The 26941-nt window shown below is 36.2% G+C and overlaps 1 protein-coding gene across 1 annotated transcript in view; it reads left to right on the plus strand.

Moving 5' to 3' along the window:
- Nucleotides 1–2823: 2823 nt before the first annotated feature.
- RP1 (RP1 axonemal microtubule associated) overlaps nt 2824–26941 on the plus strand; it is a 177062-nt gene continuing 152944 nt past the window's right edge. Inside the window, exons 1-6 of the mRNA XM_069854130.1 lie at nt 2824–2938; nt 5982–6632; nt 7968–8139; nt 22411–22574; nt 24282–24368; nt 25930–26062. Of these exons, the coding sequence (XP_069710231.1) occupies nt 5994–6632; nt 7968–8139; nt 22411–22574; nt 24282–24368; nt 25930–26062 (1195 nt within the window). The 5' untranslated portion in view covers nt 2824–2938; nt 5982–5993. The remainder of the gene's footprint in view (nt 2939–5981; nt 6633–7967; nt 8140–22410; nt 22575–24281; nt 24369–25929; nt 26063–26941) is intronic.

Raw genomic sequence — 26941 nt, forward strand, 5'->3', positions numbered from 1 at the left:
CTAGGGACAGGGCAAAAATTTCTAATCACTGTTTTTCATGTTAAAGAACCTGAGATGCTCTGTAAGCCTTCACATGTCACTGCAGTGAATGATGTAGATTTCATACAAGAAAAAAAAAATAGTGTAGGACAGATCTTTTCTCAGATGCCTGAACCTTCCCCTTCAGCTAGTATATCTTATGGAACAGAAGGTAAGTTTAGATATTTAAATTCACCTGAGGCAAAAAATTAAGAACAATTAAGCTGAGAATGATTATGCATTTATCTCTGAGACAAACCATACCTTTCTGAATGAAATTCTAACCTATGTGAAGATGATGAGACAATTTGTGCTTCTGCCAGGCCAGAAATTTCCCATAGTAAGCTATCTTCTGAACACAAATAGGCATTCAGATTTGAGTTAGCTTTAGTGGTGGTCAAAACCCCAAAGAGCTCAAGCAGGAGTTATAAGACAACAAGGGGTAGTCCATCTAACCATCCAGGCAGAGCTCTTTAAAAAGCAGGGCTCTGGTTTGGTTTTGTTTTCCTCCTTAGAGGCATACTTTTTCTTTTTTTTTTCCCTCAGTCTGAATCTCCAGCTGTTGGTTATCCAATCTGTGCTGGGGAATTTAATGAATAAAAGTCTGTGGGTATTAAGTTGATAAGAAGTTCATGTATATCAAACACTAAAATGCTGTTGTAATGCAATGGCTCAAAACCTTATCAGTAGTAGCATATTAATAGTGGCACAATTTTTGCAAGGCTTTACTGGAAAGGATGCAAACAGGCTGGGCACACTGAAGGGAACTTGACCAAGGCCCCTGCTTCTAATGTGATAATTTCCTTTTTAGCTTGATAGCAGTTTCCTAGTTCCATGCCTTACTAAGCAATCTATTTTTAAAAAAGGCAGAGGTATAAGAATTTGAAGGTACTTGAAAATATAAGGCACATTATCAGCATTTTCTTGGGGCATGAGGTCAACAGTAATAGTTTAACTGGTGTAGCAACTGCCCATTTTAAAAAGTGACTCACACTTGTAAGATAAAAATACATGCTAACTGCTGTTCCATATGGCTCTGACTTAAACAAAGAATGTCATTGAAGTGCCATAGGACTGCCAGGCTTAAATTTTCTGGACTAATCAATTTTCACCAATTTTTCTTTGTGAATGATTTCTATAAAAAGAACAACAGTTCTCCAAATGTAAAGGCTAAATGCTTATCACATAATTTTAGCAGTTCCATGGATGTCAGTCAAGCTGCTCACATGAATAGATGGGAATAATTTTTATGTGAATATAGATTTCTACAGGACAGTGATAATTTTTGTGACTTGTTAACGGTAATTCTGAATTAAGCATAATTCTTATGGATGATATTTTTGCTATAAAGTTGATGATTTCTTCTATCTTTTCAGGATGTTTGTAGTACAAGAAGGATTGCAGTGGAGCTTTTCAGTTATGTATGTCTGGACAAAAGTTTTGTAAGCCTTTTGAAGAAAGGCTTTAGAGAATTAAGGGGCGTTCACACCATCAAATGGCAACATCTTCACCAGCTCCCATTAGTAGTATCTCTTGGATTTCAAATTCTAGTGGTACATGGAAACTACTAATGGATTAGCTTGTTATTGAAAGTGTTTTTGCATGCACTGGAAAGCTAATGAGGTAGCATAGAAATTTTAAATTGTGTACTTAAAAGATAACCAACTCTGTAAAAATTCCTGTATAAGTGGTTAAGCTATAAGGCATCAGAATAACACATGGAATTTGCACATGTTCATCTGAACAAGTGTAAACAACAGAATACAGAGTGGGATATAAGGAGTACATTAGCTAATATAGATCAAGAAAGTAAATATTTATATTAACATAATATTTAAGAAAGTGATGCTTATAGCAGAATACCTGTGCAAGATTACTATTTAAAGTCTGTACCAATGCATCTTATTAAACTGGAACTGAAGCGGTATTTTAAAACTTCTAGAAACATTTTATTTTCAACTAAAGAAAACAGTTTATAACCCATTATGGCATGCAGTAGTAGTCTCTACTGAGCAGTGTTTTTGTTGCTGTTCTACATAGCTAGTTTAGAGAGCTTGCTGTAATCCTGATTAAGCAAATCAGATCCAAATCAGATTATACATCTGGTAGCAATTAGTAGTAGTTACCATCCTGGGACATCGTACTTCCCTTGGAAAAAAGAAAAAAAACCATTGTGTAGTATAATTAAGCTATGGTTAGAAGTAATTGTCCTGTCTCTTCATAAACTATATTCATACACATTTACAGTCATTGCATTGCCCTTTTCCCAACATGTTGAAATGATGAAAAAAGTGCATTAGACTGTCGTGTTTTATTGACTATTGTGAAAGACACTATTTTTGCTGTAATATCTGAATAGATAAAACACAGGAGAATCTTTAGAACAAAGAGGACCATCTTGACCAAATGATTGAACAAAACCAGGGATTAATGCCAGGAGACTGTTAATAAATAGTCTCAGAAGCAGAAGCTCCATTTTAACATATTTAAAATCTATATCACTAAAGAACTTAGTTTGGAGGACAGACTTACACTGATAAGAGATTAGATGACCTATGTTCCCCACCTGCATTTTTATTTTATGTGGTTTTGTGAGTCTCTCGAGTAATCTAAGTAAACAGAAAATTACATATATGAAATATTTAAAAGGTAAATAGAGTTTAGAAACAATTTAAGAGGACTTGCTGAATGAGATGTTAGATGCGTTGCTCTGAACAGTGTCTGCCTGAGGTGAACCTGGTCTGGTGATTATCATTAGCTGAGATTAAGCAAATGGATTATGATGTTTTTTTCAAAGTGAGCGCACTTGGAGTAAGACTAAGGATGTTCATTTCATATGGCATAAACAATCACATGTACAATTTATAAATCTCTGAAAACAAGCTAACTACTCTTTTGTTTACATAGAATGTGACTGTTGGTGAGTATGATGATGGTATATGCAATACTTACTAGCTGTATGGCATTAGATATATTCTTTTATATTTAGAACAAAGTGTTCCACTTAGCGTCTTTAGAAAATTTAGCAGCCTTGCGCATAAACTTTGAATGAGTGGTTTTGTTTATGAGAACACAGGCAAAGGGATTAAATTCTGAGTTCTGTTTGATTTTCTTGCAGAATAAATTTCTTAACATTGTAATTGCCAAAATATCTTAATGGACATATAATATCGGCTATTTGTTGATTCCAGAATAAAATAAATTAAGTGTGAAAATCGATACTATGTTTAAGATGAAATGAAGTTATTGGAGTGTGATCACCTGTAGTATGAAATAGTAACTTCTATGATATGTAGATTTGTCAAAATGTTTGCTATTAGTAAGATGCAATTATAAAAGTATCTGAAAGATGCATTAGCAATTTTCACTATTGAAATTAATACTAGAAAGCATTCATAAATAGCGTGCTATGCAGTCATCAGTTCTCTGCTAAAATGATTAATTTTACATTTTGCTACAGAAAACTTATTTTTCTTAGTTACTTTTGTGAATTCAAGTTATTTCATATTTATAATGAAAATTGTCTTTTTTCTTTATAGGGGTATTATCTCTTTGTTTTGGATTTTGTTAATTCCACAGTGTCATGATTCATTCTAATAATTCTCTTTATATAAAGCATATTGTAGTTCTCTTCCAAATAGCGATGCTTACATAACTGAACGTTTACACAAGTACAAATACAAGAACAACTTCTGAGGGGCTAATTGAAAAGTGATTCTTATCAGTAGTCTTATGAGAAATTCTACCTATTTTCTCTTGTAAGAATGAATAATCATACAATTAGATGAAATTCCACTCCATTTTCATAAAGAGTAGAAAGTCGTAGCACAGAGTAGCTGAGGAGCCATGTCAGTTCATTTCTGTCTCTGCCCATTGTTGCTGATGATTGAACAGTTTTCTCCCCTTCCCCAAATATCCTGGGCTGCACTCTGCTACTGAACTCTAGCCTTGACCAGTTAAATAGATAACATGACAATCAGTTTACTCAACTTTACTACTGCCATTGCTGCTTTCATTGGAGTAGAAAATTTTTTCCTACAAAAAGAGTGGGAAATTTTGTGTTGCACCTAGCAATAAATATGCCTTTATGGATTTACTTTATAAATAGCAGCATAAGCAGACTAATGCATGAGTCCTAAAATGGCTGGTTCAAATTGTGTCCCTAGTTTAAACTCATTTGTCAACCTCTCCATTTAGAAGTGTAATGAAAATTTAACCAGTTAATGAACAAATGTGTTAAAAAAGATGAACACCTGTACATCTCAGTGATTTCAGTAGAATTGGAGCTCCTCCTTACCACAGAAAGTAAGCCATTTCACTAACTCTCATGGACTGGGTCTTATAAGAAGCTGCAGGCAAGCTTGAAAATGTCTTCCTGCATACTCCTTAAATAACCAGAGATTTTTTTAGGTGGGGTTTTTTGTTGTTTTTTTTTTAATTTTTATATTTTTACTTTAAATGGAATTGAGTTTACCTAAATCAATCTTTGCATACCTCATTCTGGTGCAGAACTGTTTAGTTACTGTTTCAGTTTTAGGCACTGAGAACGAGTACAACTTACAGCATAAATAATGTGCTAATAGGAGACATTTCTTCCTGCGCTCTGATTGTTGTTCCAAATAACGCACTTTTAAAAAGTTATTGACTCTCAGTGAAGGTAAAACACCCAATCTGAAAACTGCATTTTTGTAAAAGCTGTAAGAACACAGTAAGATAACATCTTGTCAAATACGACTTTATTTGAACCTTGACTGTCTTGAAAAATAACAATGTTTTCTTATCAGTTTCAGAACTGATATATGCAGTAAAACATGTCAAAATGTTGTTTTCCACAGCTTCATTAAGAAAAATACATAGTAGCCAGAAGAGATTGCTCCATTAGTCAATATGGCAACTACGTCAAGGTGACATTGTCAAAGAATTTAATCTGGACTATTTTGATGACTAAAATTCCCTGAGAGTGCTACACAGCTTTTCGATAAAACTCTACTAAAACTGCTTCCTTGAGACTCATTAGTTGACTAGCCATTTCTACCCTGTGTTCCTGTCAAAGTAAGACAACCATTAAGAAAAAGCGATTGTCTTAATTTAAGAGGTTATCTTTACAGTATCTGTATGTAGATTGGATTCAAATGGAAAGACTGTAGTAAGAGTGCTCTATTTTCGAGCACAAAGGATATCTATACAGTTGTCAGAAAGAACCTGTTGTTTGAAAGACAGCTATTTAAGTGTTCTGCCAAAGAATACTTGATATTTTTGTGTCTTTACAAAGGATTTGAAGACTTTTCTGTCACTAAAAATGTCTTATTTGATCAGTAGCTTTTCCTTCAGTATAAATGTAAATATTGCAGTGGTTTATGTATCATGAAATATAAAACTTATAACAGAAAAGGAAATGATCTGTTAATTTATGACATAACTCTAAAATATGTTTTAGGCCTTATTCTGGTATAGCGTACAGTGCAGTAAATCAGGAGCAATTTCTCTGACTCCAGTGGATTTGCTCTGGTATAAAACTAGTATATAAGATCAGAACCAATTGTATTGCCTTTCAGTTTTGTGGCTTCGGACTCACTATGGTTCATGCCTAGGCAAAAAATTGCTTCCTCCTCATAAGGTTTTTGCTAATATCTTAAATATGAAATGTTGTCATTGGCTTCACCCTCAAGAAAGAGAACATCTACTTATGGACTGACAAAGTACATTCTTCTAAGGAAAAGTCTTGTAACAAAATTATATGAGATTTGAAATTACATTGGAGAGTTTTGGGAATGTTTGCAAGTAGAGCTATGCTAACTAAATCTGACAGTGCTGAAAGCCTGGATCTATTTAAATCAAATACTTTTTGGCACAACTTGCTGCTGTTGGTTTCCTATAAATTCTCTTTCTGCACCTTTCAGAAGTAAGATTGTATTATTAGTAGTCATAAGAAAAGTTTTCCAACCATCTCCTCTTTCTTCCAGATTGCTCTCAAAATGAGTGAAACTCCTTCGACTAGTAACTCGGTAAATCAACCGAACTCCTCTGAGAGTGAACAGAGTTTATTCACACGACATGTCAATGTTACTGAACCTGTTGTTGCAAAACGGATCTGTTTCTATAAAAGTGGAGATCCTCAGTTTAATGGGATCAAAATGGTCATTAATAACCGGTCTTACAAAACATTTGATGCCTTGCTGGATAGTTTATCCAAACGGGTCCCATTACCTTTTGGAGTAAGGAATATTAGTACACCAAAAGGAAGACACAGCATCACCAATTTGGAGGATCTTGAAGATGGAAAATCTTATATTTGCTCTCATCAGAGAAAAATGAAGCCCATCAACCTGGAACAGGCTAGCAAGAAGCCACTGCCCTGGCAGATCAGTAGGCCTGTCAGTGCTCGTCGTCGAGCTGTACAGTTAGCAAGGGAGAATGAAGGTGGATTTGGCCATCGAGAAGCCAGAATAACAACTCCCAAGAAGATGCTTGTGTTCAAAAATGGGGATGTAAGACTCAGGCGCACCATAGTTCTGGGAAAGAAAAATACACAGACATTTGAGGCCTTCCTGGATTATATGAGTGAATTAATGCAATATCCAGTTGTGAAATTATATACCACTGATGGCAGAAAGGTGAGACTAAAAATGAGTACTGACAATTTTTCTATGATTGCTTCTAGATTATTTTAATTAAAAGCTGATTTAATCAATTATAAGCTTGACACACTGGCCTCAGCTGTTTCCTTTTTATGCCTTTTCTTCATCAGAAAGGCTATTACCTTGGCAGAAATATACTGGAATTTTACCATCAGAGAGAAACAACTGAGGATATTTTATTTTAAATCATCCAGAAAAACTACTTTTATTTTTCTTACTCAAGCCTCTTTCAGGCATGCTCTCAATGCTATACATTTACTCAATTATACAGAAACTTCCTTTGGTCTTAATGCTGTTTATCTGTGGTTTTTAATGTTTTAAAAATGCATTAAGAAACATCTAATAGCCACACATATTTTCTCGTTACAGAAATGTAGAGTGGTTTGCCATTAATGACTAGAAACTATGACACCTTTTTGTCTATTACAGTTTTCAAACCCTAGGTCTCAAAACCCAGATGAGACAGCGCTAATAGTCTTGGTTTTCATCTCACATGCTGTTTTATATACAATCTCACCTAATGTTTTATCTGTGTGTTGTTTAACCACAGAAAAGCATATGTGATTATACTTGATAGGTATCTAGAAAGAGAATTCAATTCCGATTTCCAAGAGTTTAAGGAAAATCTTTTGTTTACCCTCCATATGGTAAAATTCGGTATTAGTTTGGGAAACTGTCCGTATTACCTATAAGTCAGTGAAGTGCACTTTGTAAGCCTTATCATGCAATGTATTCTGGAATATAAATTCAAAAGTGTTAGACAAGACTCTGAGCACCTTCATCCTGTCAGACCTGCTTTGAGCATGGGGTTAGACTACATGAACTCCACAGAGGTCTTTCCCAAAGTACATTGTTCTGTGATTCTGTCTTATTCCTCTGTGGCAGTACAGGGCAAGTACTCACGGTGTATTCTGAATTTCCCACTTTCTTCCTTCAAATATGTGCATGTGTATACTTACACATGCTTACTCCAACTGCTTATTCTTATTTCATGGCTATGAACAGTCACTGTGAAACAATCAAACAAAATTGCATATGCAAACACTTAAATTATAAGAAAATTTTGATCTGTGTCCAAGTTGCTTCTTGAAGTGTTTTTCTAATATGTAACCAGACATACTCTCACCGAGATAGGAATTGCCTTATAGGAATTGAAAAATTAATTCCGTGCTGTGATACATATTTAATAGCCTGCTGCAAACTAATGTAGAAACTAAGAAGTGAAGATATTAAGGCATGAAAGCGATAAGTCTCTTACATTATTTTTGTGGTTACTAAGGCAGAGGATTTAATGTTGCTTTTTTTTTCCAGGTTCCTAATCTTCAGGCCCTGATATTGTGCTCTGGAGCTGTAGTCGCAGCTGGGAGAGAGCCTTTTAAACCAAGCAATTATAATTCTCTTGGGTACTCACAGCCTGCTAAATTGCTTGGAATTGCAAATCGTGTGTACCCAAAAGCAAATGACAAGTCAGAAAGTGAAAATAGTAAGTTCTTTGAATTAATTTGTGTTTTATTAATTGCTTTATCTCTCTCAGCATAAGACATAAACCATGACAATCTTACTGATCAAGAATATTCAAAAAGACAAGTTGAACCTGTTTATATCTGCTCTGACTCCTCTACAAGAATAAGAAAGATCGAAGTATTAATGTTCATTTTAAATGCAAGTTTCTGTGAAGTGTTCAGCTAGTAAGCATATTTTCTTTCAAATAGGCTTATTTAGAACATGGATGTAAATCTGTAAGTGTATTTTATTTTAATGCACTTAATTATCATTGTTACTAATTATTTTGGTGTCACAGTTAATAATGGCAATGGTAAAAGACAAACCACAGGCTACTTCACGCTCTTATCTGACTGAATTTCTTGAGCAAAGCTTTTGTGCAGCTTTCAGATCTCTCCTTAGCAAGTGGATGCTTGACTTGTCATTGTCATGACTTTCACTTTTCCCCATGTCCCATACTCCACATAATGAGGAAGAATACAGCACACATCCACTCACAAATTCATCATGTTTTTGAAGCTGCTCTTGTCTGAGCAGAGTATCATCCTTTCCTATATACTCATAGCTGTGAAACATGTTTTTTTCATAAGCTTGGGAAAAGATACAAAAATATGTATTTTCCCTTTGATTACTCATGGAGTTGTGCCACTGACAAGAGCCGTAAGAATGTGAAGTGGCCAGTGGATGATCAAGAACATAAGGAGACACTGGGGAGAAGCCAGGCTAGCTGCATAGTCTGAGGCTGAGCGGAACAAAATGCTGCAGTACCAGAGCTTTAGGTTATGTGGGAATCCTCAGCATTAGAACATCCTGTAGGGCAGAGGTTCTGTCTGATCTTGTTTGATCCAGAGGCACCTTGTACTCTTGACAAAGCTAAATGTTCTACTGGAGAGCCCAGGGAACACTACAATTGTTTCTGTGCTGACACTATTCATGGTAATCTTCACTGTGTCAGAGCACATTGATACATAAAACACTTGGTTTCCATTTATTTGAAGGCATTTCTTCCACATCCCTTGCAGTTTATTTGTTCCCACCAAACTACTCATTATAGTTTTTTTCAACTTTCATGTTCTTTGACTTGCACAGTTTGAGAGCTATTTGCAAAGCAAAACTAATGAGTCGAGAGAGAATGAATAGGAACATTCTGAGAATGAAGGTTCTACAGAAACAAAAATCCTAACCAAATTTTGCTCTGAGCAATAGATTTAGCCTTGCAATGGTAGAAAATGTGAGTAGCTGAAAATCTGATAAGCTCTCTCTTCTAATCCTTAGTTAATAGGAATTGTGTAAAGAGAGAGAAAAAACCAACCCTCTTTTTTTCTTTAACCTGGGAAATTCAAAAGTATCCTGTGTAGGAGATATCACTCATGATGTGAGACTCTGAAAAATCAGATTTCAGGCACTTTGTTCTAGTTCCATTTCCTGAGATAAAGAAGGTGATATTTTTACTCTGGGAGGCACAAAGTATGGTCTGTGTTAGAGGAGTTAGTACACTTTTATTTCTGATTCAGTTTATGGTAAAGCATATGCTTGGAAAACTTGCAAGTCACTCTGCCTGAAATTATAGATGTGTATCTATAACAGAATGTTAACTGTGGAAGTCTTTATATGTGAGTGTTAGAGACTCACTTTAATATTTAAATTCAAGAAATGTAGATAAGTTACATGTGTTAGGTGTGTTAGAATCATAGAATCACCAGGTTGGAAAAGACCTACTGGATCATCGAGTCCAACCATTCCCATCAACCACTAGACCATGTCCCTCAGCACCTCGTCCACCTGTCCCTTAAACCCCTCCAGGAAAGGTGACTCACTCCAGAGCCTCAACATCCTTCTTGTGGTGAGGGGCCCTCAAAAGTCACTGCCACGACAGCTCCTCAGAGAGGAGAGCTCTGTGTGGACTGTGCCAGGCGCCACTCAGAACACTCGACAGCACCGTCACCAGCACCTCAGAGCTCACTCTGCCCACGTCAGCAACTTAAGGACAGGGGACTGAGTGGCCAACAGCAGAGAACAGGCTGATCCCCTTTCTGCAATTGAAAATTTTCTATGAAATTGTGGTTCCTATACACTTAGGTATCAGTAGCAGTTGTGGATGCCTTTATGTGGATGTACGTATACTGTTTCCCTTGCACAGCAAAACTTTGTTTTTCTCTCCTGTTCTTTGACCTCTCACCTCTTTAGTAACGATTGCTAGAGAGGGATGAGAATTTTTTTTTAAAAAAGTCAAGTTATTAGAGGATATTCAAAATATATTTTGGGAATATTTAATGTGTATGCTAACACGTTTTGAGCCATACTCAAAATTTGTTGTATTCTGGAAGAATTCTCATTGGCTTTACTGAGTTTTGTGCCTTCATCTACAGTACTGCAACATAAAATGTATCTAGCAACGTAATTATTTAAATTCAGTTTTTATAAAACATTCAAATTCTTCAATGTTTACTTTTGTATAAAAGATCAGTCTAGGGGATTGGATCTGAACCCTTTAGTCACTGTCAGTGACTTTACTACAGCAATTATTCATATGCTGTAGATTGTTGGATTAAGCCCAGAGAGATATGTGTTCACCTTGGCTGAGACATTTTAGCACTAACTGTAAGAACTAACAGGAAATGAGATATTATGAATCGTTATGGCATGAAGAACTAAAGTTGCTTGAAGCCCAAAGAAACAAGGGCTTGTGAATCCGTTGAAAGGTTCAAGGAAGCTTCACCTCCCAACTAAGCATTAAATTAGAGATTTTAGTACTTTTTTAGGCTTAGGAGTTCAAATAAGACTGTAGGTCTGACATTAGAAAGAATCTATTGCAAAATAAAATTAAGCAGAAAAGTAGTGAAATGTTTGATTCTTTATTTAAAAATGGTTATATTTCTCTCTCTTACAACTTCTTAAAATGAATAGCAAGATTAGCTATGTTTTTCTATTGCCTTTTTAATACTCTGGTAAAATAAATACACTTCATTATCTTCTTTTGTACTAATTTTTCTTGTTCTTTTCTCTTCTTTTGCTGCCTATCTGCTGTCTCACCATCTGGATCCTTATGCATGATATTTTTCTGCTCCACTTTCCACCTACTGAATGGATTTGGGTTCATTCAATGTAATTATTGGTAGCAAGAGCTGAAATGGGCTCTAGCTCAAGATCTCAGATCTTCTCAGTTTCTTCTAATAAAGGGTCCAACAATGATAACAACTCAAATGATAACAACTCGGATTCTTCCTATGTTTCTGACAGTCATAATGTTATAGGACGAAATCAGTCAGTTACTGGTGAAGACTTGTCTGTGGCACAATATGAAGATGACATCGAAAAATCTGTTCACCTTAACCAAGATGGCAGTATCACAGTGGAAATGAAAGTTCGATTAAAAATTAAAGAGGAAGAAACCATTAAATGGACAACTACTGTAAGTCGTGCTGGCCTTCCTGATTGCAAAAATGCCATCATTTGCAATTCTGCAACGTGTGCAGAAGACTGCTTATCAAATGTAAACATACCAGAACATACAAAGCCAAACGATGCTCCATTTTTGGAGGGCTGCAATGAAGAAGGGGGAGACTCATTACAGCAATTCAATTCAAAAATGCCAGACGAAAAATCAGAGTCTGAGTTAAACACTGATGGTTGTGATATCTATACGAAAAACAATTCTGCAGATCCAGATTTAAGAACTGTATCTGGGGCAAATATCAGGCCTCACTTCTATAGGCCTCCCACACCTGGGCCAAGACGTGTTAGACAAAAGAAAGCAGTAGTTGAAAGTGTCACCTTGGTATCTGAGAAAGAGGTTCAGGAGAAGACAATAGGACAGTTTTCCTACAGCGAAGAAATACAGAATGGAGAGAATAAATCAGAGTATTGCATGGTAGCTCATTCAAGCAGAAAAAAATCAAGCATCAGTAATTCAAAGTTCAGTGAGGTAGGAGACAATGATTTATTAAAGCTTTCTTCAGAGAATATAGAAGAAGAAATGCTTTTTAAAGTAAGCCACAAAAGTAATGAAACCACAAATAAGACATTCGAAGTGCCTGATAAGGATGATTTGGTACAGAATATGTTAGAGAAATCACTTGTGGAACAAGGGACTTACAACAGTTTAGTATCAACTTGCAAAGCTAAAATCAGTGGTTTCATACCATCATCAAAAAGTTACCAGGCAGCTAGGCCAGGTTCAGCAGACCACATCCACAAGTCATGTGATATTAAACAAATAAAAAGGTCGCTGAGTTCTTTCATTATGTATTCAGAATTATGTCAGGCAAAAGAAGAAACAAAATGCAAAGCTGCCGATTTATTACCTGTTTCTCAAGATTTAGTGCATTCAGCCTGTCCCAAAGAGAATCAGATGAAGGTTATAGTACCTCCATGTAGTAAAGCTCCTACTGAGAAAATACATCCTACTGTTACTGAAAGTGAGAATCAAATCAGTGTCAGGACTGAATCTGTGACAACACATCTTATTGGTGACAACCAGCCTGTATCTTCCATCACCAAAAAGAAGAAGAAGAAGAGAAAATCTTCTGACTTTCTAGAGCAAGGTACATACGACAATCAAAAAGATAAAGAAATTTCAGGGATAATTAAAGCTGAAGGAATACATAACATGAGTAAACCCACACAGGATTCCACAACAGAGGTTATGGATAATTATTCTGAAATGCCTCAGAAAAAACAAATGGAAAACAATGATGAGTCTGTCAATTCAGACAAAAACATATGTCCTCAAAATGAGTTCTATCAGCAGAATTCACTAGAACAAAATGGATTGTCATTTAATAAAAAACCACAAAGTAATAATAAAAAGTTGGCCAAGGTAAAATTGAAGTCAGGCAAAAAAATTAGCATCATTTCATCTGCAAAGACTGAAGATGGTCTAATGGCAGCTGATTTGAACAATGAATCTGAATACAGTCAGGATACACTGAGTACTGAGAAAAATAGTACACATCTCACAACCTGCTCTTTTGAACAGACACCTAACTCATCAGTGGTTTCAAAGCCATTGCCAGAAGTGCCAAAGAACCTTAACTCTGAAAATGAAACAGAAAAGAGTAGTTTGAAAAATTTGTCTTCAAAGAAAGAGAAAAAGCAGAAAGGGATGAAGAAGAATCTAAGTAAACATGTAACTAAGTTGTCAGAGAGGACCATTACAGTAGAGACCCTAAACCAGGAGGATTTTCAGAAGGAGGTTGTTGAAGATTCACTTGAAAACTATGTCCAAAGTTGGCTGAAAAACTTGTCACCAAATTCTGTCTTACCCCCTATAAATAAAAAAGAAGGAAAGGTAGAGCATAGCAATGTCTGTCATTTTCCTACAGAAAATATTGATGCTTCTGTGGATAAAGAAACAAGATGCATTACAAGTAAAGTGCGCGTGACTGGAAAAAACAATCTTGTTGAACATAATCTAACCAAAAAACCATTAAAGCCTATTTGTGCATTGGGAACTTTGGAAGAATCAGCCAAGGATTCAGGTGAAAACCAGACTGACTCATTGATTCATGCTAATGCAACTTTAGTAGAAGAAGCCAAATATTCACTGAAATCAGAATTTCATCATGATGGTAAGCTACACTTGTTTCACGGAACACATGACAATGATAAAAAGATGTCAGAAGTTGACATTCATGATACCTGCCTATGTCAAAGAAAAAAATCTGAAGTTGCTGTTCAAGTTGATTGTGCAATTGTCAATGAGAAAATGAGAATTGATGTTCAGAACAACTGCATGTCTAGCATGCTGCTGCATGAACTACAGTCAACTTTACTTGGTCTCCAGAAAGATCATAGTGGATGTATAGGAAAACCTTGCAGCCTTTCAGAGCTTTCCCCTTCAGCTTTTTCTTCTTCCTCCAGTGTCCTCCTAGCTTGGCTACTTATACTAAATCTGAGAGAGAGTTTGATTGGGACAATCAAAGATGATATGCAAAAAACTGCCTGTAGCTGTTCTGAAATATTTACACAGTTACAATTTCTGAAACAAACTACAGTCATAGAAAAAGTTGATGAACTGAGAGCTGCCTTCTCACATTTTCAACAATCAGGAGAAAATAACTTATTAAACTTTGGGAGGGAACAAAAAAAGCAGGACTCCACACATTGCCATGAGAATATGCCCATACCTGAAATTAATAATGATATTAAAATTCAACATTTGCATGAAAGTGAAAAGTCAGTTGAGCCTTGTATTCCAAAGGACAGTGTAAATGCTGAAGAAGCTCTAAAATTGACTGGTGAATTAGAAAGCTGTTTTGATATGCAGAAAGATATTTACAGAGAAACAGAGGCTTTAGAACTGAGTGCTCCTGAAACACAGCTGGTTAATCAATATGCCAATACAAATTCAAATACCTGTGGTCTTGCGTCAGCTGTAGAGACACCTGAAAGAAATGAAGAAATGCCTGATAGCCTATATAAAAAATCTCAGGATAAAAACACTGATACATCATTCACTAATGAAGAGTCAGAAACTTCAGTAGAACCTAACTCGACAGTTCATAGTGTAACTTCCAATTATAAAAATCTCATTTTAGATGAGGATATTTCTGAGTTAGAAGATGAAAAAGATCTTATACATGTTACTTCTGATAAAAGTGAAGATGAGACTGTTGATCCACAGTCAACAGTTAAGGACAAAAACCCAAACAACCAACATAAACTAGCTGCTGATGTCTCTGTAGAATATAATAATGAGGATTATTCTATACAGGAAGACAAGGAGGGTGCAGAAACTCTTGAAGAAACCTCTGAGAGGTTATCTACAGTCTCTCCACTATCATTTTGTTATGAATCAAAGCAAATTACAGAATGTGATATGAGTGAAGGAGAACAGAAACTGCAAGTAGAAGAACTGGGGAATAAAATGTGTTCAGACACTTCTCAGATGAAAAAATGCTTAAAAAGTCCAGCTACTTCAGACTGGTCAGATTACAGACCAGACAGTGAAGAGAGTGATTATAACTTTAGAGCATCCAGTGATTTGACGAATGAAAGCGGGGAGGAAGCAGTACTTGAAAAACATTATAATACTGGCTATGTAAAAAGAACTATTGAACGACTTTATGGCAAGACAGAAGCTTCATTTAAGCCCGACTTTCACAAAGGATTTCCTTATATGTCAAAAGTATTTCAAAAGGATACTGAAGAATTCCACTCTGCAGTGGCAGAAAAAAGCATTTATTCTTCTCAGGTACCTAGGTCTTGTTCTGCAGAGAAATTGTCACATTCTTCACTATCATCACAAGAATTTCCAGTAAACAAAACCAGAGATAACGCTACATTGAGAAGAGAAAACACTTCTTTGCCACAACCTACCCTTAACAGAGAAGAGACAAGTTATACTAATGACTGTTCAGGGGAATCTCCAAAGCAACATTGTCAACCTAGTGTACGAGCTAATGAAGATGAAGGAATATTGATCGATAAAGGCAAGTGGCTACTCAAAGAAAATCATTTGATAAGAAGATCGCCACCTGAACAGACTGGAATGTATGGCAATCTGGATACAACATCAACAGACACAGTCCTCGACACTAACAGTGATGATGTTCCATACTCGCACTTTGGTTATCTGAATCAGTACCCAGCCCTCAATGAAATATCTTCTTCAGAACTTGAAGACATGGCTAAACCTTCTGAAAATGTTTGCAACTACTTCAATATACCTCATAACAGTGATTCAGATCCCTTTCAGGATGACCTAGATGCAAAAAGCAAACCTAGTCACAACGGTAAGATTGCGCCCCTTCCTGCAGAAAACAAAGAAAAGATCAAACCATCAGTCATGGTAGGTTCTACTTCTACTCAGCTTTCCACACAGACTGATAGCAACTTTCTGGCCTTTACATCTGTAGAACTTAGATTGCCTGATAACAAGGTGCATCCATTGGAACAGCCTTTAAATGATGAACCCATACAGTCTCAGCCAACAGTTGTTAGTAATGCTAACAGAAGTGCTCTTCGGGAAGAAGATTCTCTGGATAAACTCCATGCTATATGTGGCCAACATTGTCCAATCCTGATGGTGACAGTAACACCAATTAATGAGGAACAGAGAGGATATGCATACCAAAAGGCATCTGATATTGAGAACCAGCTGGGTCCATGCTTGTTGGCCAAAAAGAGTGAATATTTACAATGGTTAGGAAAAGATTTAATAACAGACAAAAATAATCATGTGACACTGAAGAATAACTGTATCAATAAGATTGCCAATAATATTTTTAATAGGCTTTATGCTAATAACACTTTAGATTTTATTAGTAACTTTGAAATACTTGCATCTTCAACTCTGAAAGTCACAAGCAGTTTAAGGAAGTTACACATTAAAGAGGATGTGAATATAAAACCCGTGGAAGCCATCAATTGTCAAAATAATTTATCCAAACACATACACAGTGATCTTGTGATAGGAACTAACAGTAAGCTACCTAGTGGAAAGACAAAATTATGCCAGACCCTAAGTATAAGCCTAATTCATATTGTTGAAGAAAAAATTTCTCCCATGTTGGCAGATACAGCAGGAATCTCTCATTATGAAACATTTCTGAAGTGTGATACTTCTTTAAATAACATTGAACATCATACCTCTGAAGATCTGAAAAACAAAAATGCCTTTTCTACAACAGAAGAAGAAGAAGAAAAAGAAGGGGAAGAGGAAGTTTGCTTTTGTACAATGGAAAATGTAACAATTAAAGATGAGAAAGACTTGAAATAGAGATCTTGGAATTTCTATAGCATTAGATCAGTGAACATCTTCAGAAAAAAATAAATCACAAAATAAACTACTGAATGCCACAACCAATAAAACTTCCAATGTGAATACAGCCTAGTGGTAGAAAAAAAATAAATTGCAATTGTATATCTTTGGTGAAATAGAGATAATAAATTAGTTTTTTTTTTTTTAAATTAGGTTTTTTTAATGGCAAACAATGTAGAAAGAAATTTGTTCTAAGCCAGTGATTTCTTGGTTAAAAAACATTACCTGTTCAGAGATATTAAGTTATATAACAAACACCTAAGTTTTAGAAAAACAGCTACTGCTTGTTAGAACAGAGAACTGAAATTTGAAATACTTGCCAGAGTTCTAAGATAAGATTTCTGTATTTAATGACATTTGAGAGAGAGTTTGAGAATTGTTTTTAAGTAGAATTTTTTTTTCCAGGACAAAATCAACTGATAAGCTTAATCTGAAGTGAAAAGTAAGAAATAGTATTTAGATGCTGTAATACAGTGAAAAGCAATAATCAGATGTCATGTTAATTTCATATAGATTAGTATTATGAAATTACTACTTCAATTTTTAAAGGCGAACTTTAGAATATTTATATAAGTAGAGAGATCTTTCAGTCTGTATATACGATCAACAAGACCTCAAAAGAATTTTGCCTCTTTTATCCAGAGGATACTAGAAAAGGAGCATACTTGCTGCTGGGGTGCCACAGGAACTGTGAGACCATGTGTCAATGGACTTCCTGATTACCCTTGCCATATTCCCTTCTGAGGCAGCACTACTTACTCTTAAAACTGTTCTACATACACTACATGTTTTAGGTGTGTGTTCTTTAGCTTCTGTACTTTAAATGTGGTCTATGTCTTTTTTTTTCATTTTCTTTTCGTAAACACGTTGTAGTGTGTGAATCCAAGTTATATGTAATATGGTTCAGGATTTTTCAATCTGTTACTAGAATTATTTTGGGTACATGTTTACAATATTTTTCAATTATGTGTGTGTGTAGTAGGCACTTATGTATGGTTTACCGTTTTCAGTAAATTATTTGAAATATTAAATTTGAAAATATTTAATGTATATTGTGATTAGGCAGAGTATTTCCCTAGCACTGCATAGTACCTTGCTTCAATTTCAGTGAAATTAGAGATATACCTGAAGAAGGAAGGTGCTATTTTCAGTTAGAGGATGAGAATTTAGGTGTTCTGTCCTGAATTTAGCTGTGTCTAGACTAGCTGGCATGTACATGTTGCAATAAGCCCTGGGTTGTGATCCTTTGGTTATCCAGATTGGGGACTTAGTTAAAGGCTGACACAAATCCCTTTTGGCCCAGAGGCTTTGCTAGTCTCCCCGTGGGACAGGAAGCACATGGAGAGGAAGCAGAAGTTTGATCTGGAGCATAAAGGGTTTGCGCTACAGGTGGGAAACCTAGAAGCACTCTTCAATTCTTCTTAGGAGTCTAGTGGCAGATACTTTTCCTCATAAATAAGTGATATGTTTCTGTTGTTTGAAGCAGTGTATTATATATAATAAACTACCATTACCAAACTAAATCAAAATATATTGTCTAATGTATTTTGTACCAAAGAGCTGTGTGCTATTTTCTATGCTGGCTTTGTTTCTGATGTTCTTCCCTCCATCTCCACATGGTTTGGTGTCCTCCTTTGTATGTCTTAGAACTGCTCCAACTGAAGAGTCTCAATGGTATTTTTTCATCCTTTTACATGGCAATACAGAAATAAAACCTGTGTCTGGAAAATGAAGCTCAAAATTACTAGAATCCAACTGAATGCCCTTTAGTATTCCAAGTACCAGGCTTCTATGTGCAAATAATCTACATGTTTGATAGGCAAATTAACAGCCACATATATGTCTCTATCACTTGCAGTCTTTCTGCTACATTTGCAATACTTGATAATTTTCAGATCAAATTTCAAGAACCTTTAATCAGGTGCTTATTATAAGGCTACTGAGCAAACTAAGCACTCAAAAGGCGAGATGAGGTACTACCTGAGGTTACAATTAGCAGACACCATAGCAAGTGGTGAAATTATTGTTATATTAATTGAAAGGCTTGCTTCTATTTCAGCATATTAGCTGAAAATGAAGAAATAGAATGATCAGGAAGGGAGAAGTCTCCATGGCCAGTTCTCTGCAGACAACTGTCCACAGGAAAACTATTCACAGAAAGAGCTATGGTTAGGGCTAGTTATTCCCCAAGAAGAATTGTCACCATGGAGAGTTGGCCTTGTAAATTTGTCCTGAGGAGAGAGAGCCGTGGAGATTTGACTTAGACTGTAATATGGTCACCTCAGAGCAGGACAAAAGGTTGACAGTGAGGTGTACCATGCTGTTTTAGGGTTTATATTTCCATTAATGGTTCAGAACAGATCTAGAATATTAAGTCGCTGAGATATGCAAATAAAGTGAAATTACTTTCATTAGGTAAGACTGGAGAAGGCTGAAGAGAGAACCCCACAAAGCTGGTGACTAGAGCAATGTACTGATTGGCAGAAACTGTTTATTGGAATACTGGAAACTATTAATTGGAAAGGCTGTAAGAGACTGAAAACAGTTTATTTGAGAAGAAGCCATTGCACAGAGTGATCTATAGTAATCACTACTATTTCTAGTGTGATAAATGAAAAGCTGGATGACATGGTTTTGCATATCTAGAAGTTTATATAGCATAAAAACTAATGAAAAATGATTGATTTCTCAGAAGGTTTGGGTTCAATTTGAATGCATAGAAGAAATACTTTGGTATAGTTTTTTGGTTTTCATTTCTGAAATGCTTAAGGCATATTTCTCTTTGCTTCTAAGGATTTCAGAAGGAAGCAAGACCATTTAATTGTTTATCACTATTAAACAAGTTACTTGATTTTATAGCACTCATGTTATGAAATATCATTAGTCTAATTACCATGTTAATCCACTGTAAGAATTAGAGGGACTACTTAATGCAATTTTCTTACCTTTATCAACTAAATTAAGTCAAGAGGTTGGGTACACCTACATGGAGTGACTTAGATGTTGTATGCATATAATAGTTTCTCAGTTATAAGTGAGATAATTAACATAGAGAATTACATGGTCACCTGCCATCAGTCATGGCTCACAGAAAGTTGGAACAGCCTGCTTTGGATAGTGTAAAGATCTCCCTTCATAACAGAAACAGTGAGCTAACTTCAGCTGTGGGAAATGCATATTGTAGCAGCTTTTGAGATGGGTCATACTCTGTTGTTGGAAAATATGGTTCTGCCAGTTTCCTGTCCTCCTCAGGTATCATAGTTGTTAATTTCCCCCTATTCTTCCAGTTTAATATGTTCAGGTTGTGACAATTCTTGTAATGATGAAGTTTAACTCATCAGTAAGAGTACCTGTCTGGCAATTTGATATCTAACAATGAATACCGAAGCATTGGTACCATAGCTGTGCATTCTCAGGAGTTTCAGAAAAATGCTGCTTTAAGAGTATCTCTTTAAATTTGAATTATGATGTATACTCCAAATTTCTCATGACAATAATATATTTTAGATGTCTGTTCTTAAATGACATAACTTCTCTCAGGTTCTGTTTCTGTCTTTTAAAATTTTCACACTTTCTACTCAGGTCATGGACCTACAGTCATTTTTCAAATGAATAAGTAAATTTCAGAATGCTACTGTGGAATTTCAGGGTCTTGAGGTTTGTCCTCAAAGATGAACCAAACATTATGTTAATGTCTCCTTGTCTCTCCCCTCAAAGTATAGGAGAGAATACCTATCTAATTTTTACTGATTCTATGATACTACATTTCACAAGGAATGTCTGTTTCGCACACAAAGTACAATAGTCTCACACAAATAAATATTTCCTCAATAGATATAGCCCAATGGTTATAGCAAGAAACAAATAAAACTTACAGATTCTACCATCAGGTCTCATTAATATGTGCTTTCACAATGTGCCTTTACTGTGGCTTCTTTTCTGCCTTTTTAAAAAAGCAGTATTAATTAATCAAATATAACTGCTAAGTGGTACGGAGGACATATTCTCAACTCATTTATTTCCCAGATATGGACCTGCATCATGCCTAGGTCAGCCTAATTATCTATTTCTTAAATATCTTTTCTATTTGGACATGGCTAAACATGAGCAAGTGAAAATATTTGTCCTACCTTATTTTTACCAGAATGCCAAAGAATACTAAATTAAAATTCCTCAAATAATTGGTTACAGTCATCCTCAAATAAAATTCTATTGCAGCATAATTCTGTATATGTATCATGATCAATATCCACAGAATCACTATGTTGGAAAAGTGACTTCTTAAAAAAAAATGCCCATGTCTAGCACTGAAAATATTCAGTGACGCTAAAACCAAAAGTGGTTTTACTGAACCTCACAACGGAACTACATGATAGCTTATTGCCTGGGCCTTAAGATACACAGATCTATTTTAAGTATTTCAAATAGTCAATAAACACAAAATTCATCATATTATGATGAGCTCACTCATCATCTCTATTATTTCTTAGCGTTTTAGTGAGATCAGACAGGATGAAAGATACTGTGATGGAGGTAAAGTAAGTAATACAGGGAAAATGTGTAGCATAATGAGTCACTGTATACAGGGGGCTTCTGTAGTCAGCAAGGCCCTTTATTACTGCTGTTTCACTTTAGAGGAAGTTCATCTTTAAGAAGCAGTGATATTAATCAGTGCTGTAAAATGATCTTAGCGAGCCCAGGAGGTGCTTAAATGTATACCATTTGAGATGAGTATCGGCTGCTTAGAAACATCAGGAGTGAGGGTGTTCTCTTAATATCCTTTCCTGTTATCAGCCACCCTTCAGTGACAACGTTTCTTTCAATTCCACGCCACTGATACTCAGCTTCTGCTAAACCAAAGCCTAAATCCATACACTTGGCCTTGATAGTTATCAAATTTAACCATGGAAAGCGTACAGGCATCTCAGTGTGTAATGCCAACACTGTAATGCAAGAATATGTTGATAAACCCTCAGCAGATTCCAAACAAGCTGTTACATCTGCATAGCCCACCATGCCTTTGCAGAAATATAGATCCTTTCTTAAAGATGTCGCTTTCAGCAAAGCTAATTTACTTTGAGAGACTCTGATGCTTGAAGTAATGCATTTCTAATTCCAGAGCTAGGTTGCTGAGAGCCTGTCTGGCTGTCATTATGCAGCACAGCACTGGGCAGAGCTGATATGCCCTAAGTAAACAGAAAATCATATTTAATAAAAATTTATACAGTATTTCAAAACTGTGTTTGAAAAGTGATCTATGTTCATGCAAATTTGACTTTGTCTTATGGCATATGCAGAGTTAAAGATATGAATACAGCTTGACATTTCTGGATTTTTTGCAAACAATATTTGCCTGCTGTAATTTTGTCAAATATGTATTTCTGTATTCAATGACATGACATGATCTAGAATTTTGATTACTGAAATGCATTTTGCTTAAGAATCATGAGTTTAAGTAATTCAATGAGTCTTTTTATCTTTTGATAGATAGGAAATGGAAAGTGTCAGTCCTCACCAATGATACGCCATCTGCAGGAACAAGTTCAAAGGTTTATATTACATTGTATGGGGATCACAGCAGTTCAGGGCCTATTTTTCTTGGTGGAGAGGAGGGAAAATTATTTCAGCGAGGCAATGAAGACATCTTCACAGTAAGTAATATATATTCATTGTGTTGCCCTTCTGTATCCTGACAGATTGCATGACATTTCAAAATCTATGTGATGAAAAGACAGTCAGTTTCCTGTATGGTACTTCTATATGTAAACAAGAGACAGGACTGAAATGTACAACTCACCTGTCCAAAGCTGATTTGATCCAACATATTCCTTGTACGTTTAAGAAGAAGTACTGGTTAACTTACACAGTGCTCAAGAAAATACCAAGAAACATAGGACAACAGATACTGGTTTAGTTTTTAAATTTCAAATGGGGCTCCAATATTAAAAATGAAATGAGGAAGTGAAGATTAGGATATAGGATTGTAAGTGGATGTCTCTAGCAGGTTGCAGCTATAGGGACATACAACAAGCAGGTGCTTCCATTGTTTGTATCTAGCATAGCAATTTCCCTACTGAGAAGCAGCGTTCATTGGTAGCATTCATGAAGAGCTCATCTTTTTCACAATAGCTGCATAGCTTCTGGGGTGTAGGAAATACAGTGCTTAGCCCTCTTCAGCCTGATGGGGTTTCTCAAAAGAATCCAGCACCTCTGATAGTGTGCCATTCTCCACCTGTGTTATCAAAAAACCCCAGATAGAAGATTGAAAGGAGTAGAAAAAATAAGTAACCAGGTGCCTGACAGGTAAAAATATGCTCTTCACAATTTATATTGTTGTCTCTCTTTCCTGCTCCCATTATTGGAATTAATTTCTACTCCAGTGACCTTTAAGTGCAAAATATGGGGTCAGTCTCTGGTTTAAGACCTAGGATTCCCCTCTTAGGAGAGTATCAATAGCACTGAGTACAATTATGGAGTGCCTAGTCTGAAGCATACAGAAGGAGAAAAGCCTTGTGTTGTATACTAGATATCAATTTAATATGGTCTGTACTCGCTGCTCTGTCTCTTTATTGTTTATAACACTGAGCTTAGGCAAGTTGATGATATAGGGAACTCGCTTCACACCCAGGTCTACACTGTGAATGAAAACATAAAAATGAATTCTACAGAAAACACGAAGACAGCAAATACAGCCTACATAACAAGAATAAAATGATATGGCGTTCCTTGAAAATAAACTTTATATTTCTACACTTAAGATCATAACTAGTTGTTTGAATAACCTTCAAGTTATTCCCTCAGCACCTTGTTATCTGTACTGGACACACTCATCCAGCCTGCCCAAGTGCTAATCTTTTAAATACAGCTTTTAAAGTTGATATAATTGAAATGATTCATAAAAAACATCAAAGTTGAACATGATTGTTTCCAAAATGGCAAGGCGTACCCTCCTGGAGGGGCAGGGAGAAAATCAGAGGTGCCTGGGAGACTGGAATCATCTTGTAGCAGGTTGCTAAACCAAGTCAGGATTTAGGGTCAGGACACCTTCACTTTTCAGTCATACATGCAGTCTGTATTCATTTCCCACTGAGGCCAATATTCAGTTAAGAATGTACAGCAGCATCTTGAAGCCATTTAAATGGTTTTGGCTGGCCAACAGTTTTTTTGAGGGCTGTTCTTTAAAAGAGCCGAGCCTCTAATGATTATTCAAAGCAAAAATTTTGGAAACACTTATTTAAATATCAGAATATTTAATTCTTCTAAACAGAAATGTCAGCTGACACTTGCTAAATTAATTTATGTTGCATTTCTCCTTTTAACAAATATTCTGTGTTTCATCAGTTGTATTTCTTTCACAGGTTAATACTAGAAACATAGGACATCTCTACAAAATACGCATAGGACATACAAATGCAGGAAACTCCCCTGCTTGGCACTGCAAAGAGGTAAAAGCAGTGAGAAAGAATTTTGTCTTTCCAAAAGCAGTCCCTAGGGTGGTGGAATCAAAACATGAGTCAGAAAAAAATCCGTGGGACAAGTATATTAGCCTAATAGAATACTTACAGCTTCATTTAAGATATGATTTATGAAGGAGTGTTTTTGGTGGAAATAAATGCAGCTAACAATGGTATTTCTTGCATGCTTGTTTGCAGTTTAGTGAGAGTTGTACATTATGTTTCTTTAAAAATGTGTGGCTGGGCAGCAGGAAAGATTGGTTGCTCTAGTCTTGGTCTTCTACAGTCCTGGTCACTACAGTGTCTAGACTTTGTTGAAACCCAGAGTGTCATTGAACTCTACGAGTAGCCTAGCTTTTGTATGGTAGAGCACCAAAGGATCATAGCCACTGATCTGTAGACTTCACAGAAAAGAAAGAACCTACAACAGGCTTGTCAGATTCCGAACACTGTTGCTCCTTGTGAAACCTACATTTTCCTGGATGATTAAGATAATGTGCTTTACAACTGCAGAGCTTTTGTGGTAGTTAGGTATGCTAGTCCTGCATCAGTATCCCATGGTTTCTGACTGTAGTGAGATGGTATCAGGCCTGAAAATGTCTTCAAATGTGCTGCTTTGCTAATCCTAGCTCCCTTTCCAAGATCCATCAGTAGATGTAGACAAGCTGAGATGTGCCAGGTTTTTCCAGACAAGATGAATCTTTTTCTTTAAACTTCAGTATTCCACCAGTATTCCACCAGTGAAAGAGATAAAAAAAGTTCCAATAATTCTGAATTTGCTTAATATTTGAATTAAAGATATTAGATTCTGCAAAGCACAGAGCAGGAATGAATCCACAGGTAGACGTGTCTTTGCTTCTCTCTGCTGGTCCAAAATCTAGTGCAGTTACTCATATAAATTAGCATAATCGGGGACTTTTCTGATGTACAGCATCCTCTGAGGTGCTAGTTACTTTCCTTGTACTTTGAAGTACAAAATAACTAGACCTCCTTCCCTTCTTCAGCTGGTGTGCATATGGTCCTTTTGCTGCTATATGCTAGAAATTGGGCATGGAAGAAAATTGTGTGAAGCAGGCTGGTGTTGGGGCTATCACTTTCATGGTTTCGTTATGTCACAAGCGGTGTTGAAGAATCAAAACCTGTTCTTTTAATTCCTGTTATGATAAGAAAATAAGCTATAGAACTTCAAGCATTGCCAAGCTTCCCAGTAAGAACTTCCATGTTTGGTAAGCTGTACCACCTAGTCCCAGTCCATGTGGATACACCAGATGGAACGATACAGCTTTATTTTGTGGGACTGTACCTGAGCTGATAAACCCTGTTTCTTGGCTGCACTTGAGTTATTCTCTCCAGCACTTTCAAATCTGACTGAGTGAAAAGTCAGACTTGGGGCAGTTGTGCACAGGGAGCAGACTTGCCTCAGACCCATGGTTTTGTGGTGGTGCCACAGAGCTCTGCCTGAAGAGATTTCAACAGCAGCCCACAATTCTCATGTTTCAGTCTGTCTGGACTGAGATTAACAACTTAAATTTCAATTCCTACTGCTGTCTAGGTCCAGTTGCTGAACCTTTTCTCTGGGGAGGAGTTTTCTTTCCCTGTACATCGATGGCTGGCTTGGGACCAGGCTAATAGTGAAATATCTGTGGAACTTCCTGTTTTACAGCAGGGTCAGCCTGTTCTTCCAGGTAAGCACATAGAGCTAAACCAGGTCACAGACTGCTGTCTGTAGAGGTGAGTTCATTGTTTCTCATTGGGCCCTCTGTTACTTTTTGGCCTCTGCAATATTTTTTCTGTTTTAATGTGCATACTCAGGTTAAAAGTTAAAAACCGGTGGACAGGAGATGGGAGAGTCTTTAATACTTTGAATTTTACAGGTCCTTCAAAAATATTCCTTGTTTGGTAAGATTTTCAGTGTTTGTGCTTGCTTTAAAATAAAAGCAATAGTAAAGACACCCTACTGACATGTAACTACAATGAAATCATCATACAAGTCAGATCACAAACTTTATTTGCAATATCTGAGAGTTTTGGCTCCAGTATGACTACTATAGCTGCTGCTTTGGTTTCTTTCTTGTAAGTGACTAAGACAGGCTTTCAGAATAATTTTAATATCTAGGTGTAGAACAAAATTTTAAGACTGTTTCAAAAGGCTGTAAATGTTAAAAGCAACATTACTCACATAAAGTTTGTATTCTAAACAATGCCAAACAATACAGAATTTATTTGGTGTTGCCGCTTTTTCACTGCTCTAATGTCCTGTCCCACCACATCAATCCCCATAACCCATACAGAGGACAAGATTAATGGGATGAGAGAAACTTCTATTCAAAGTTTGCAAAAGCTACCTCTTTTTCACAAAATTTAACTCTATAGCAATTCTTGGTGGTGTGCTTGTGGTGCTTAGTAACAGCTGTTGTGGGTGCAAGCTAGAGGAAGTAGATATAAATGAAATTGAGGGCCAGAAGTCCAGAAAATGGTCCATGGATGTGGGGAAACATACCATGGAATAGTCACTCTGGTGATAAGGAGCTGGGTGGCTTGGGGATTTATTTATGCCTATCTGT

This window comes from Phaenicophaeus curvirostris, chromosome 3 (assembly GCF_032191515.1).
Source record: "Phaenicophaeus curvirostris isolate KB17595 chromosome 3, BPBGC_Pcur_1.0, whole genome shotgun sequence".
NCBI lineage: Eukaryota > Metazoa > Chordata > Aves > Cuculiformes > Cuculidae > Phaenicophaeus > Phaenicophaeus curvirostris.